Source organism: Dendrobates tinctorius, unplaced genomic scaffold (assembly GCF_039654945.1).
Source record: "Dendrobates tinctorius isolate UK_male_01 unplaced genomic scaffold, ASM3965494v1 ptg000437l, whole genome shotgun sequence".
Taxonomy (NCBI): domain Eukaryota; kingdom Metazoa; phylum Chordata; class Amphibia; order Anura; family Dendrobatidae; genus Dendrobates; species Dendrobates tinctorius.
Genome location: NW_027362100.1, coordinates 368,743 through 383,865, shown reverse-complemented (window position 1 = coordinate 383,865; position 15,123 = coordinate 368,743). Strand labels below are relative to the sequence as shown.

General features: G+C 41.0%; 1 protein-coding gene across 1 annotated transcript in view; it reads left to right on the top strand.

The window, feature by feature from the left end:
* LOC141077346 (E3 ubiquitin-protein ligase RNF149-like) overlaps nucleotides 1-13,935 on the top strand; it is a 50,137-nt gene extending 36,202 nt beyond the window's left edge. The window contains exon 3 of the mRNA XM_073564228.1: nucleotides 12,934-13,935. Within this exon, the coding sequence (XP_073420329.1) occupies nucleotides 12,934-13,001 (68 nt within the window). The 3' untranslated portion in view covers nucleotides 13,002-13,935. The remainder of the gene's footprint in view (nucleotides 1-12,933) is intronic.
* The last annotated feature ends 1,188 nt before the right edge of the window (nucleotides 13,936-15,123 follow it).

Here is a 15,123-nt window from a genome sequence, read left to right as displayed (position 1 = left end):
TCTCATACTAAACAAAACCTAGGATATGAAGGCCGACATTACTGCTGATAATACTACTATAAAGGAAAAATAATGTAGTCAATACCCACATATTACCACTACATAGCAACTGTGTAATACTGCTATACTGATCAAAACCTCTGTACTAAGACCAATGCTGTCACCCTACACTGACCACAGAGTAATAGATGCTAGTTGTATTTTGTAGATTGTGTGTATACATACACATATAGAGTACACACAAATCCAATGATTCTCTTTCTCAACTCCATTCGTTGAAGAACATCATGCCGACTTCTTCTATCCGTGTCTCCTCTTTGCAGAACACAATACATAAAACTGTATGGCACAGCTCTTTTCCAGCATTCCTACCTTATGTGCATGCACGTAGTAGTAGTGCCCCTCAGTGCTTCTGCATAGTAATGGTGCCCCTCGGTGCTTCTACATAATAATAGTGCCCCTCGGTGCTTCTACATCGTAATAGTGCCCCTCGGTGCTTCTACATAGTAATAGTGCCCCTCGGTGCTTCTACATAGTAATAGTGCCCCTCAGTGCTTCTACCTAGTAACCCAACCTGACCAGAACACCAATCACAACAACCTGTCAAAAGCCAGAATCAGGAAGATGGTAGACGAAGGCCAGGAGAGGTACCTAAGTGAAAGAATGACATCATCAGCTCATAGAAACTGACCATGTACCGGAGTCTACAAAGAGACTACAGACTGGCTCCATACCTGGAGAAACTCCCAGACCCCAGAGACCCCCTCGGTGCTTCTACCTAGTACTAGTGCCCCTCGGTGCTTCTACCTAGTACTAGTGCCCCTCGGTGCTTCTACCTAGTACTAGTGGCCCTCGGTGCTTCTACCTAGTAATAGTGGCCCTCGGTGCTTCTACCTAGTAATAGTGGCCCTCGGTGCTTCTACCTAGTAATAATTCCCCCCGTGTGCCTCCAGATACAAGTGCCCTCACTTGTTTGCAGAGCAGGTCCATAGCTCTTTACTTTGTCGCAGCTTTCAGCCATATCCACATCCTGAGAATGAGGATGCCATTAAAAGTGATGCAGGTCACAGTCACCCCTAAGACTGCAGAGTCTGTATAATCTGAGTCCTCATCTACCAGTTCTTGCCTATTTGGTATTCTCCAGAATTGCCAGATTTGTAGCCCAGGCCTGTTGAATTCTTAAAGGGAAGATGCTGCGATTTTTTTTTTTTTTTTTTTTTTTAATTTTGTATAAATTATATATATATATATAGTTGCTGACAACTTTATCTTCCAAAAGGTAGGGGAGAAAACAAGGGGAACTGCTACCTTGGATCTAATCCTTATAAACAGGGAGGAAATGGTTGAGGAGGTAAAAGTGGCTGGGACCCTAGGAGGTAGCGACCATGCTATTTTAGAATTTTGGATAACTAGAGGTGGAAGACCTGTGAAGACTCAGACGTCAAGGTTAGATTTCAGAAAGGCAGATTTTAAGGGATTCAGAAAGAGAATTGGAGGGATCCAATGGCTGGATATCCTTAAAGACAAAAATGTCCAGGAAGGATGGGAAATCTTGAAAAATGAAATTCTCAAAGCACAGTTGTTAACAATTCCGAAAAGAGGGAAGAATAGGAAGCATTTAAGGAAACCAGGATGGATGAACACAGAACTTAAGCACATGCTAAAAAGGAAGAAAAAAATGTTTATAAAATGGAAAGAGGGAGGCATATCTAAAGAAGAATATAATACTGTCTGCAGAACCTGCAGGGCACAAATCAGATTAGCTAAAGCTGAAAATGAACTGAGGCTTGCAAGAGATGTCAAAAGCAATAATAAAGGATTTTGGGGATATGTCAAAAGTAAAAGAAAAGTCAAAGATGCTATAGGATTTTTACAGGATGAAAATGATGAAATGGTAAGACAGGATGTTGAGAAGGCTGAACTTTTAAATTCCTATTTTGCATCTGTTTTCTCTCAGAAAGGAAATGCAACATCAACTGTTATTCACTGTCCTATTAAGGGAATAGAAGAATCCAGGATATCTATAAACAGAAAGATAGTGAGGAAACACTTAGCTAACCTAAATGAATTCAAGTCTCCAGGTCCAGATGAATTACACCCCAGAGTACTGAAGGAGATAGCAGAAGAAATTTTTGAACCCCTCTCCATAATCTTTGAAAATTCTTGGAGAACAGGAGAAGTGCCAGAAGACTGGAGAAGAGCAAATGTTGTTCCTATCTTCAAAAAGGGGAAGAAGGTGGACCCAGGCAACTATAGGCTGGTGAGTCTGACTTCTATACCAGGAAAGATCTTTGAACAAATTATTAAACAACATGTATGTCAATACCTGGATAAGAATGAAGTGATTAAACAGAGTCAGCATGGGTTTCTAACTAATAAGTCATGTCAGACTAACTTAATTTCCTTCTATGACGGTATCACTGATTGGGTGGATCAAGGAAATGCTGTAGATATAGTATATCTTGACTTCAGCAAAGCATTTGACAAAGTCTCTCATACAATCCTTATTGAAAAAATGACTAAGTATGGAATGGACAAGGCAACTGTTAGGTGGATTCATAACTGGCTTAGTGATCGGACCCAAAGAGTGGTCGTAAATGGCTGCACATCCAGTTGGAAGAATGTCTCAAGTGGGGTACCACAGGGCTCTGTCCTGGGCCCTGTATTGTTCAACATCTTTATCAACGATTTAGATGAAGGAATTGAGGGTAAACTGATTAAATTTGCTGATGACACAAAGCTAGGAGGGATAGCTAATACTAGAGAAGAGAGAGAGAGGATTCAAAAAGATTTAAATAAACTGGAGAAGTGGGCAGCAACTAACAGAATGGTTTTTAACAGGGAGAAATGCAAAGTACTACATCTGGGCAATAAAAATGAAAAAAGCATATATAGAATGGGAGGAATAGGGCTAAGCAACAGCACATGTGAAAAAGACTTGGGTATACTAATAGATCACAGACTGAATATGAGTCAACAGTGTGATGCAGCAGCAAAAAAGGCAAATGCAATTCTAGGATGTATTAACAGAAGCATACAGTCTAGATCACGTGAAGTCATTATTTCCCTCTACTCCTCTTTGGTCAGACCTCATCTGGAATATTGTGTCCAGTTTTGGGCACCACATTTTAAAAAAGACATCAACAAACTGGAGCAAGTTCAGAAAAGAGCGACCAGAATGGTGACCGGTCTGCAAACCCTGTCTTATGAGGAAAGGTTGCAGGATTTGGGAATGTTTAGTTTGCAAAAGAGAAGACTGAGAGGAGACTTAATAGCTGTCTACAAATATCTAAAGGGCTGTCACATTGTAGAAGGATCAACTTTATTCTCATTTGCACAAGGAAAGACTAGAAGCAATGGGATGAAACTGAATGGGAAGAGACACAGATTAGATATTAGAAAAAACTTTTTGACAGTTAGAGTGATCAATGAGTGGAACAGGCTGCCACGAGAAGTGGTGAGTTCTCCTTCAATGGAAGTCTTCAAACAGAGGCTGGACAGACATCTGACTGGGATGATTTAGCGAATCCTGCTTTGAGCAGGGGGTTGGACCAGATGGCCCAGGAGGTCCCTTCCAACTCTACGATTCTATGATATATATATATATATATATATATATATATATATATATATATATATATTATATATCATATTATATCATATTATATATTATATCATAATTATATCATCATATATCATATATTATATCATATATTATATCATAATATTATATCATAATATATATAAATATAAATTTTTTTTTTTTTTTTTTAAATGGAAAGTTAAATTTACTGGTTTTCCAGAGTTGTTCAGGGTACAGTATGGTCATCACACTATGCTTGTGGAGGGGTACGGTGAAGGAATTCACTGTGGGGGTATAATACTGTGTTTGTGGGGCACTTTTGTTGACAACATACTTTATGGGGTCAATGTTTGGGTAATCTAGGGGCTTCGATGTTAGGAAAATTTCTTTCTGGTAAAAGGGTAGGAAAGAAAGCGCACCGATCTAAATGTAAATGTATAATTAGATCGTAGGTGAATAGAGGTGCCACTCACCTTTTATAAATCTTGATATCTTGCATATAGGTCACTGAGGACCATTAGGTGTTCAAAGGTGGATTTCTTCTGTGGTCGGTATGCTGCAAATCTCTGGTAGCTAGTAAGTCACTCAGACCAAGTGACCATAGGAATGTTATCCAATAAATTTTATACCAGGCTATTTGCGCTCCTGTAGATGTAGGATCCAAAGCTATTATCCAAAAAAGGTTTTCAATATTTCTCAAGAAAAAGCACATACAAGTACAACGCGTTTCGACAGTATAAAATGTCTTCCACAGGTATATTGTGAGAAGTGATCCAAAATTGTGGGTAGCTTTATAAGAAGTATTATGCTAAAAAGGGTGTGGGCCACTGAAATGAGTTCCTAACACACCCACTATAGAACTGCTAGACAAGTTAGAAATCTACAAGAGGACATAATGATAGTAAAAGAAAATACATTATATAAATATATAAAAAACATAATAAATTAGATTATAACAGATAATATATAAAATCTGTTAATGAATGTCATAAAATTACAATATAATATAGCGAATTTAAATGGTTATATGTGACTAAAATACATTTAACACAGATTATAAAAGCAGTGCTAATTAGAGTTCTGGAAAACACTTATTTTTTTTTTTATACTCCCTCAATGACTTCATTTAATCCGTCCGGATGTAAAGTCCCCATATCCAATAGGATTCTTTGCGATTTAATTTATCAGTGCGGCTAGAGCAGTTCTCCGGAATTTGCTCAACTGGTGTAACTTTTATGTTGAATTGTTTGTTGTGCTTCAAACATAAGTGTCGAGACAAACTACCGTATTTTTCGCTTTATAAGACGCACTTTTGGGGGTGCGTCTTATAAAGCAAATCTGTGTGCTGCTGTGCTATAGAGTGGGGGGGCGGCTCTGGCATGGAGTCAGGGGGCTGGGGTGGGCTGGATGGGGAGGTCCTGTGCTCCTGCTCATTAGGCTCATGTAATATTCACTGCACCTGCTGTCCATCACCTTGGTGCTGAAACGGCGCCGAGTTGGTAGACGGGAGCGGTGCATATTACATGTGCCTGCACTCACCCCCAGTCACTATAGACACTTACCTACTGATGATCACTCCTGCTCTCAGCTCCCTCATGGGTTTCCTGTGTCCAGTCTGCTGTCATCCTCCTCCTGCAGGGCGAGCGGCAGCAGCTAGTAAAATATCGAGAATGGTTCACAAATAGCAGCACCGCTAACGAATTGAGGAGGGGAAATAAATACTATCCTAAAATATTTCCTGCAAACCTCCACAAAATCACTAAAAAGAAAAGGAGGCCCAGAGGATCCAGAGAAGGTAGAAAAAAGAAAAAAACTGCCGAATATAGAAAAGGAAAAGAAATTATAAAGGACGCTAATATTACCAGAAATACTATCCGGATTTTTAATTTATCTGAATACTGTCCAACAGAAGCTGAATTAGCGGTTCTCTCTAAAGGTCCGAGTTTTTGCCCAACACAAAAAGCAAAAGCCTTTGACCTTTCTTTGGATCTCAATAAATATATACGTAAATTAACAATAGCACGCCATTTTTCCATTATGGAAAATATAGAAGGGCAAGATTTAGAACAGAAAAAAGAAGAAACTGCAGCTAAAAAAGATAATTTTTTGCACAAGGAAGTATGTCCACAGTCTAATTTCAACCCGATTCATCATCGGGGTAGTAACTTGGAAACATTTTTTTCAAAGGTAAACAAAGAATTCAGACACATGAGTGAGGAAAAAAATAATTTTACTAAAGAATCTTATTTTTCTAAAACCAAAAATTTTAAAAACAAAAATATAAAAGGCTATAAAAATAACATCTCTAGGGAAGAAAGAAGTGCCATAAAAACGCTTAAGGATAATGCCAAAATAGTAATAAGGGAGGCTGATAAAGGGGGGAGTGCTTCAGGATAGGGAAATATATTTGAAAGAAGCAAATAATATACTTGCCGATGAAAAATATTATAAAAAATTAAATTCGGATCCTTCCAAAAAATTTACAGATGAAGATCATGATTTAATTAATGAAGCTTTTGGTAAAAATATAAATAAAAAAGAAAAATTCCTGACAAATAAGAATCCCAACACTGCGATATTCTATCACCTTCCTAAGGTACACAAATGCCTGAAAAATCCAGCTGGTCGGCCAATAATAGCAGGCATTGGTTCTCTCACCAGTCAGCTGACCCATTACATCGACTTGTTTTTACAAGAATTAGTAAAAACCTTGCCCTTATATCTTATGGACACCAACCAGCTTCTATATGAAATTAGAAATATTGTATGGGAGGAAGATTTTCTTTTTATTACCATGGATGTAAATGCTTTGTATTCCAATATCCAGCATGATCTGGGAATAAAAGCAGTGGAGCATTACCTAAAAGGTATTAAGGATATGCCGGACTCCCAAAGAGAATTCCTATTGAAAGGTTTAAAATGTTATGAACATAACGTTTTTAAATTTCAGGAACAGCTAGACATACAGCGGCTCGGTACCGCGATGGGGACACGGGTAGCCCCAAGTTTCGCTAATTTATTCATGGGGCTATTCGAGTCCTCATCACCAATCACCCAACATGATTATGTAAACCATATAATCCTATACCGTCGCTTTATAGACGATGTGATCATTATTTGGAGGGGAAGTCAGGAGAAAGCAGAGCAGTTCATCAGTGAAGTCAGTGGGGAATAATATTCTCCGCTAAGATAAATAATGAAAAAATAGACTTCCTAGATTTGGAATTGTCTCATAAAAATAAGGAAATTATTAGTAAAACTAAAAAACTGACAGTAATGGCTTCGTACATTACAACAGTGCACATTATAAAAAGTGGAAAACAAATATTCCCTACAGTCAATTTCATAGAATTAGAAAAAATAATACAAATACAGATGACTACATTGAACAGTCCAAAATTTTAATTAAAAAATTTTATGACAAAAAATATCCGAAAAAATTAATTGAGTGCCTATGAAACAATTTTGAAAAAAACGCAGGACGAATGTTTATTTAATCGAAAGGATGAAATATATCAAAACAATAATTGAATTAAGAAAAATAGATGGCAATACAATTTCATAACAGCATACAATCGGAACAATAATGATATTAGGAGGATACTTAATAAATATTGGTATCTATTGAAAAAAGATGTACAGTGCCTACAAGTAGTATTCAACCCCCTGCAGATTTAGCAGGTTTACACATTCGGAATTAACTTGGCATTGTGACATTTGGTCTGTAGATCAGCCTGGAAGTGTGAAATGCACTGCAGCAAAAAAGAATGTTATTTCTTTGTTTAATTTTTTTTTTAAATTGTGAAAAGTTTATTCAGAGGGTCATTTATTATTCAACCCCTCAAAACACCAGAATTCTGTTTGGTTCCCCTAAAGTATTAAGAAGTATTTCAGGCACAAAGAACAATGAGCTTCACATGTTTGGATTAATTATCTCTTTTTCCAGCCTTTTCTGACTATTTAAGACCCTCCCCAAACTTGTGAACAGCACTCATACATGGTCAACATGGGAAAGACAAAGGAGCATTCCAAGGCCATCAGAGACCAGATCGTGGAGGGTCACAAGGCTGGCAAGGGGTACAAAACCCTTTCCAAGGAGTTGGGCCTACCTGTCTCCACTGTTGGGAGCATCATCCGGAAGTGGAAGGCTTATGGAACTACTGTTAGTCTTCCACGGCCTGGACAGCCTTTGAAAGTTTCCTCCCGTGCCGAGGCCAGGCTTGTCCGAAGAGTCAAGGCTAACCCAAGGACAACAAGGAAGGAGCTCCGGGAAGATCTCATGGCAGTGGGGACATTGGTTTCAGTCAATACCATAAGTAACGTACTCCACCGCAATGGTCTCCGTTCCAGACGAGCCCGTAAGGTACCTTTACTTTCAAAGCGTCATGTCAAGGCTCGTCTACAGTTTGCTCATGATCACTTGGAGGACTCTGAGACAGACTGGTTCAAGGTTCTCTGGTCTGATGAGACCAAGATCGAGATCTTTGGTGCCAACCACACACGTGACGTTTGGAGACTGGATGGCACTGCATACGACCCCAAGAATACCATCCATACAGTCAAGCATGGTGGTGGCAGCATCATGCTGTGGGGCTGTTTCTCAGCCAAGGGGCCTGACCATCTGGTCCGCATCCATGGGAAGATGGATAGCACGGCCTACCTGGAGATTTTGGCCAAGAACCTCCGCTCCTCCATCAAGGATCTTAAGATGGGTCGTCATTTCATCTTCCAACAAGACAACGACCCAAAGCACACAGCCAACAAAACCAAGGCCTGGTTCAAGAGGCAAAAAATCAAGGTGTTCGAGTGGCCTAGTCAGTCTCCTGACCTTAACCCAATTGAAAACTTGTGGAAGGAGCTCAAGACTAAAGTCCACATGAGACACCCAAAGAACCTAGATAACTTGGAGAAGATCTGCATGGAGGAGTGGGCCAAGATAACTCCAGAGACCTGTGCCGGCCTGATCAGGTCTTATAAAAGACGATTATTAGTTGTAATTGCAAACAAGGGTTATGCCACAAAATATTAAACCTAGGGGTTGAATAATAATTGACCCACACTTGTATGTTTAAAATTTATTAAAATTTAACTGAGCAACATAACTTTTTGGTTTGTAAGATTTATGCATCTGTTAATAAATCCTGCTCTTGTGTGAAGTTTGAAGGCTCTAACTTATTTGCATCTTATCAAACCTGCTAAATCTGCAGGGGGTTGAATACTACTTGTAGGCACTGTATATCTGAAAAAAATTCTACCAGAAAAACCTAATATCACGTTCCGTAGGGTACAAACTATAAGAGGCATTATTGCCCCCAGCCACTTAAAACAATTATCACAGGGGGGACAGAAAATTAATCTTAACAAAAAAAAATGGATACAATAAATAAAAATAACAAAAAAACAGGTTTTTTCGATGTACCGTATTTTTCGCTTTATAAGACGCACCTGATTATAAGACGCACCCCCAAATTTGGTGAAGAAAAAGAGAAAAAAATGGTTTTTTATGTTAAATGGAGGTGTGTCTTATAATGCCAGTGTCCGTCTTACAAATCATATATATGTCCCTCCTCCTGGTATCTATATAACCCCCATCCTGGCACATGGCCCCCTTGTGCTGGCACATAGCCCCCCATCCTATCCTGGATATGAGCCCCCCCAGTCACTATATGCCCCCCTGCTGGCACTCACATGGCCCCCCTCTATATGCCTCCCTGCTGGTACGCACACGGCCCCCCGTCCCTATATTTCCCCTGCTGGCACACATTGTCCCCCTGTCCCTATATTCTCCCCTGCTGGCATTCACACAGCCCCCCCATCCCTATGATCCCCCCTGCTGGCACACATTGTCACCCCGGTCCTATAATCCCCCCTGCTGGCACACATTGTCACCCCGGTCCTATAATCCCCCCTGCTGGCACACATTGTCACCCTGGTCCTATAATCCCCCCCCTGCTGGCACACATGGCCCATTGTTCATATATTCCCCCCTGCTGGCACTCATTGTCCCCCCATCCCTATATTTCCCCCTGCTGTCACACATGGCCCCTGTCCCTATATTTCCTCCCTGCTGGCAAGTACATGCTAAAATAATAAACAGCTAGGATGTGTGCACACGCTGCGGGTTTTGCTGCGGTTCCGCAGCGGTTTTGGTCGCTGCGGACCCGCAGCAGTTTTTGCTGCGGTGTACAGTACCATGATTCCCTATGGGAATCAAAAACCGCAATGCAGATGGTGCGGAATTTTCCGCCCGGATTATCTGCGGTTTTCAATCCGCAGAAAGAATTGACATGTCAATTCTTTCTGCGGATTCCCCTGCGGTTTGCCATCTCCTCCATTGAGGAGATGAAAAAACCGCAGAGCAATCCGCAGGTAAAACCGCAGGTATTTTGACCTGCGGATTTTACAAAATCCGCGCTGATGAATCCGCACCTAATCCGCAGCGTGTGCACACAGCCTTAACTCACCTACTGATGATCGCTCCGGCTGCCAGCTCCCCTGTGGCTTACCTGTGTCTGTGCTGAGTCATCCTCCTCCTGCAGGGCACACACAGCTGCTGCTCACCAATAGGAGCTGCTCAGCTGCGGTCATGTGTGACTCGCAGTGCACACTGGGAGTCATGTGACCGCAGGTCCTATGGTCACATCATGCAAAGTCCTGAAGCGATGAGCTTTCTGAATGAGCTGCTGCTGCTCACCCTGCAGGAGGAGGATGACAGCAGACTAGACACAGGAAAGCCACGGGGGAGCTGGGAGCAGGAGCGATCATCAGTAGGTAAGTGTCTATAGTGACTGGGGGTGAGTGCAGGCACATGTAATATGCACCGCTCCCCTGTCTACCAACTCGGCACTGTTTCAGCACCGAGGTGATGGACAGCGGGTGCAGTGAATATTACATGAGCCTAATGAGCGGGAGCACAGGACCTCCCGCTGTCTCCCCAGGACGTCATCGCATGAAGAAGGGAAGTGCCGGACCGGACCGCCCACCTCGGTGAGTATAATATAACGTGTTTTTCTTCTCTTTCAGGTTACATCGGAGGCTTAGCTACAGCATTACAGAATGCTGTAGATAAGCCCCCGGTGTCTATGCCAGCAGCTGCAAAGCCAAAAAAAAGGGTGACAGATTCCCTTTAAATGTATTTGTCACATATAACCATTTAAATTCGCTATATAATTATATTGTAATTTTATGACCTTCATTAACAAATTTTATTATGTTTTTTATATATTTATATAATGCATTTGCTTTTACTATCATGTCCTCTTGTAGATTTCTAACTTGTCTAGCAGTTCTATAGTGGGTGTGTTAAGAACTCATTTCAGTGGTCCACACCCTTTTTAGCATAATACTACTTCTTATAAAGCTATCCACAATTTTGGAGCACTTCTCACAATATACCTGAGGAAGGCCTTTTATACTGTCGAAACGCGTTGTACTTGTATGTGCTTTTTATTGAGATATATTAAAAACCTTTTTTGGATAATAAGAAGCCTTGGATCCTACATCTACGGGAGCGCAAATAGCCTGGTATAAAATTTATTAGGAAAATTTCTTTGTAAGGGATACAAAGTTTTGAAATATACCCTTCTGCATGTGTGGGGTCCATCACACTGTGTGGAGGGTTGTGTGGGGGCCATTACACTACTTGGAGGACTAGTATGGGCCCATTCTACACAGTGTAGGGCTTTTATACTGTATGTAGGCCCATTATACTGCGTGGAGGGTTGTGTGGAGGTCACCATACCGTGCCTTGGGAGGTGGGGTACAGTAGGGTGATTATACTGTGCATGTTGAGGCTAATGTGGAGGAATTTACCATGGGAGTATCATACTGTTTGGGGGTAGCACTTTTGTTGGCATCATACTTTTATGGCGGCAATGAAAGAGGAATCTAGGACTTCAGCAGGAGGAGAATTACTATGTAGAGTCTGGAGAGTTGTAAGTTAGGCTCTTCTATGACCCTGACTATTATTATTATTTGGCTTTGGCAATTAGAACTTCGGCTATGGAGCCAAAGATTTCTATGTAGGCCCCGCTCCAAAGCTTCTAACTGTCCTACAGCCAGCAATAGACAATGCAATGCAAGAAATGCGATCCAACTTTTTAAATTAAAATTAATTGTTAAAATTAATTTTAACTCAAAATACGAGAATTTTAAGAAAATAAATAAAAATGTCTCTGTTGTCAATATATTTGAAGATAAAGGTTATTTTTGAAGGTAATATACAGATGTACCAGTTTATAGGAGCGGCCACGTGCCCCAAGTTATCTGTAGAATATCAATATGTAGATTAGACCCATGTATCTAATCTCATTTTGTGTGTTAGGCCCCAGATCCATGTATCTAATCCCATCATGCGTGATATGCCTCAGACCAGTATATCTAATCCAGTCATGCATGATACGCCCCAGACTGGTGTATCTAGTACGCCTCAGACCTGTGCGATTAGGTATGTGGAGTGTAACATGCTGGGATTAATCGCAGCACGTGATACAATCTGTGTATCTAACCCCAGTTTATGATACGGCGAGCAACACTAACAGAATCATGCTGCCTGCCATCCTCAGTGACACTTGTCTACTTGTCAGTATCACTTTGCAGTCACCAACAAAATGGCTCCTTACTGTGATCCTCAACTTCATCCTCCCTTATCCTTTTCCAAACACCCAGCAGGGGAGGATAGGAGTGACATCACACACATGTGAGCAGACCCCACCCATATTTACTGCAGTCGTAATGTGAGCTAGCACCACATTAGGTTTTCATGGCAAATTTCTGCAGCTGCTTCCCCTAGTGTTTCAAAGTGGAAAATATCAAACCTTTTAAAATTATTTTCCATATTTTACTGCAATAAGAAAATAATATTTTGATAGCACCTTCCCTTTAATGGCTGACTAGTGTTAAAAAATATTACGTTGCATCATTTTATGATCATATAAACTTCACTCAACCCCATAGTTTTTTTTTCTCCCATTTTAACCATTATATGACAAGAATTTTTTTGATTTGGTCTTTCCCCATTTCATCAGCTAAAACTTTGACAAAATTATAAACATTTTTTGATATGTATTTTTTTTCAGTGTTTTGCACTAAATCACTTTTTGAATTCTTCATTTTCTTGTATTATCATCTAATAAGCGTTGCTTTTTTGTTTATCATATCTATTGTGCTACATCATTATTTTGTTCTAAATCCTCACTCATGGCCCAGATCATTAAAATGAAGATCATTAATGTTTTTTCCAAGTGGCCTGTGGCCAAGCATCTTGCTCCTCCTTGTTCCTGGATGTCGCTGTAGAACTGTTGGTAATTCTGAATACACAACTGACTTGTGAAATGTCTTTTCCTCCACAGATGATCCTGGCAGTGAGGAAGCATCCGGGGAACAAGCACAGAATTCTGGGACTCCTACTGTTCTCTAACCTTCTTAATTAAGGCCGTTCAGACTGCTAGAAATTTTACGGGTTTTATATAAGCCATGAAGTGACATTTGGTTTCAGAGAAGAGTATAAGAGGCTTATAACTGCCGGATACTTATTATATTATTATTCTATTTAATTTAACATACAAGCCCTTTCTTCAAGCACATACACATGGCATTCGTAACCTATTTGTGTAAGGTTTGGATTCGAGGGCGGAGGCGAGTACTGGTGATATAATGTTACAGTTAATGTCAGGTAGGAAATACGTGCGTGTAATTCCTGGAGAGAATAAAACCTCTAGCTGAAGCACTGGCGAAACGTGTAATGGACAAGATAGTACTTGTGATGGCTTATGTGCTAGTCCCCTCTTCCAGTACACTTGGACTCCATGAAAAGAAACCTTCCAAGCAAAGCACTTATTCAAGGAGACTCCCTGGTTCTTCACCCGTTATCTTGATGCCCATGCACAATATAATACAACTGTCGGCTGATTCTGGAAATCTGGCTCAGGTAATCCGTATACACAGCAGGGATGAACAAATTCTGTCGTACTTGGTCCATCTCAGGAATCGGGACACTTACACTGATAAGTTCTGTTCTGTTAGATCCCGGCACCTGTAATGTTGAATACGTTGTGTCTTTGTTTTGGATCCAGCTCAGGAATTGGTGTGGTTGCGGTGATTGAACAGATTCTGTGGTTGTGGATGGAAAATGCAAGCATTTCAAGATTACCCAATTGTAGGAGGACTATGCTCATACCACTCAGTTACAGGTTTACTCATTAATTAGTTTGACCAAAGGCTGCTGAATATTGTTTTCTTTTTTTTGTTTACATTTAGGTCTAAAGCAAATAGCAGAATTACTACATAATGTACTGTGCTGAATATCGGAGGAATTAAAGCCTTTTTAATGGTTGTAATAAATGTTACATAGATTTGTGTGTTTATTTTATCGCCCATTTAACCTAATTAGTAGGTGGTGAGAAAGATTATAAATTTCTTGCTTGAATGTTCGCACTGTATCGACTGCCAGTAACTTGGTCATTAGAAGCCTTCTTCTACGGCGAGGACTTAAGAATAAATGTCTCGTTACATGTAGCGACGCACCAGAGATCCCGACAACGATACGACCTGGTTAGGATCGCTGGTGTGTCGCTACATGATCGCTGGTGAGCCGTCAAACAAGCTGACTCACCAGCGATCAGGACCAGCGAGGACGCGGGTAACTAAGCGCGCGCGTCGCTTAGTTACCTGCTGTTTACCCTGGATACCAGCGTGCTCGCGCTGGGAGCTGGTATAAACAGCAGGTACCAAAACGCATTCCAATCTGCAGGACATCCGCTTCAATCCCGCATGAAATCAGCAAGCGTTTTCACCTGTGGTTTCTGCCAAGAAATGCAGATTTTGTGCAGATAATTACGCAGGCTAATCTGCAACGTGTGCACATACCCTTAAGGTACTGTCACACTTAGCGATGTACCAGCGATCCTGACCAGTGATATGACGCGGTCAGGATCGCTGGTACATCGCTAAGTGGTCGCTAGTGAGCTGCCACACAGGCAGATCTCACCAGCGACATCGCTGGGGACGGGGGTCGCTACTTACCTGTCACACCAGGCGATCCTGCGTCCTCCCGCCCGGCTCCACGCTCGTCGCTTGTCCTCACAGCAGGAAGCGCCGCAGGAAGCTGACAACGAGAAACAGTCCCGGATGTTCTCGCGCGATCAGCGATAACCAGCGGGGGAGCCGGTCGTAGGTAAGTATCAGACACAGCGATATCGCTAGCAATATCGCTATAACGTCACAAGTTATAGCGATATTGCTAGCGATATCGCTTAGTGTGACAGGCCCTTTAGGCTAGGTTCCTATGATGAGTACATGGTGAGTTTTTGATGTGGCAGATTTTCTGCAGCATTTCCGCTCCTATTATGTAAATTAGCTTACTGTACTTGTTTTTATTGCATTTTTGATTGCCTTTTACATTATGTTTTTGAGGTATGTTTTGTTTAACACCTTTACCTTGGAGGGTGGCTTACACGTTAATGACTGGGCCAATTTTTGCAATTCTAACCACTGTCACTTTATGAGGTTATAGCTCTGGAACGTTTAAACGGATCCTGGTG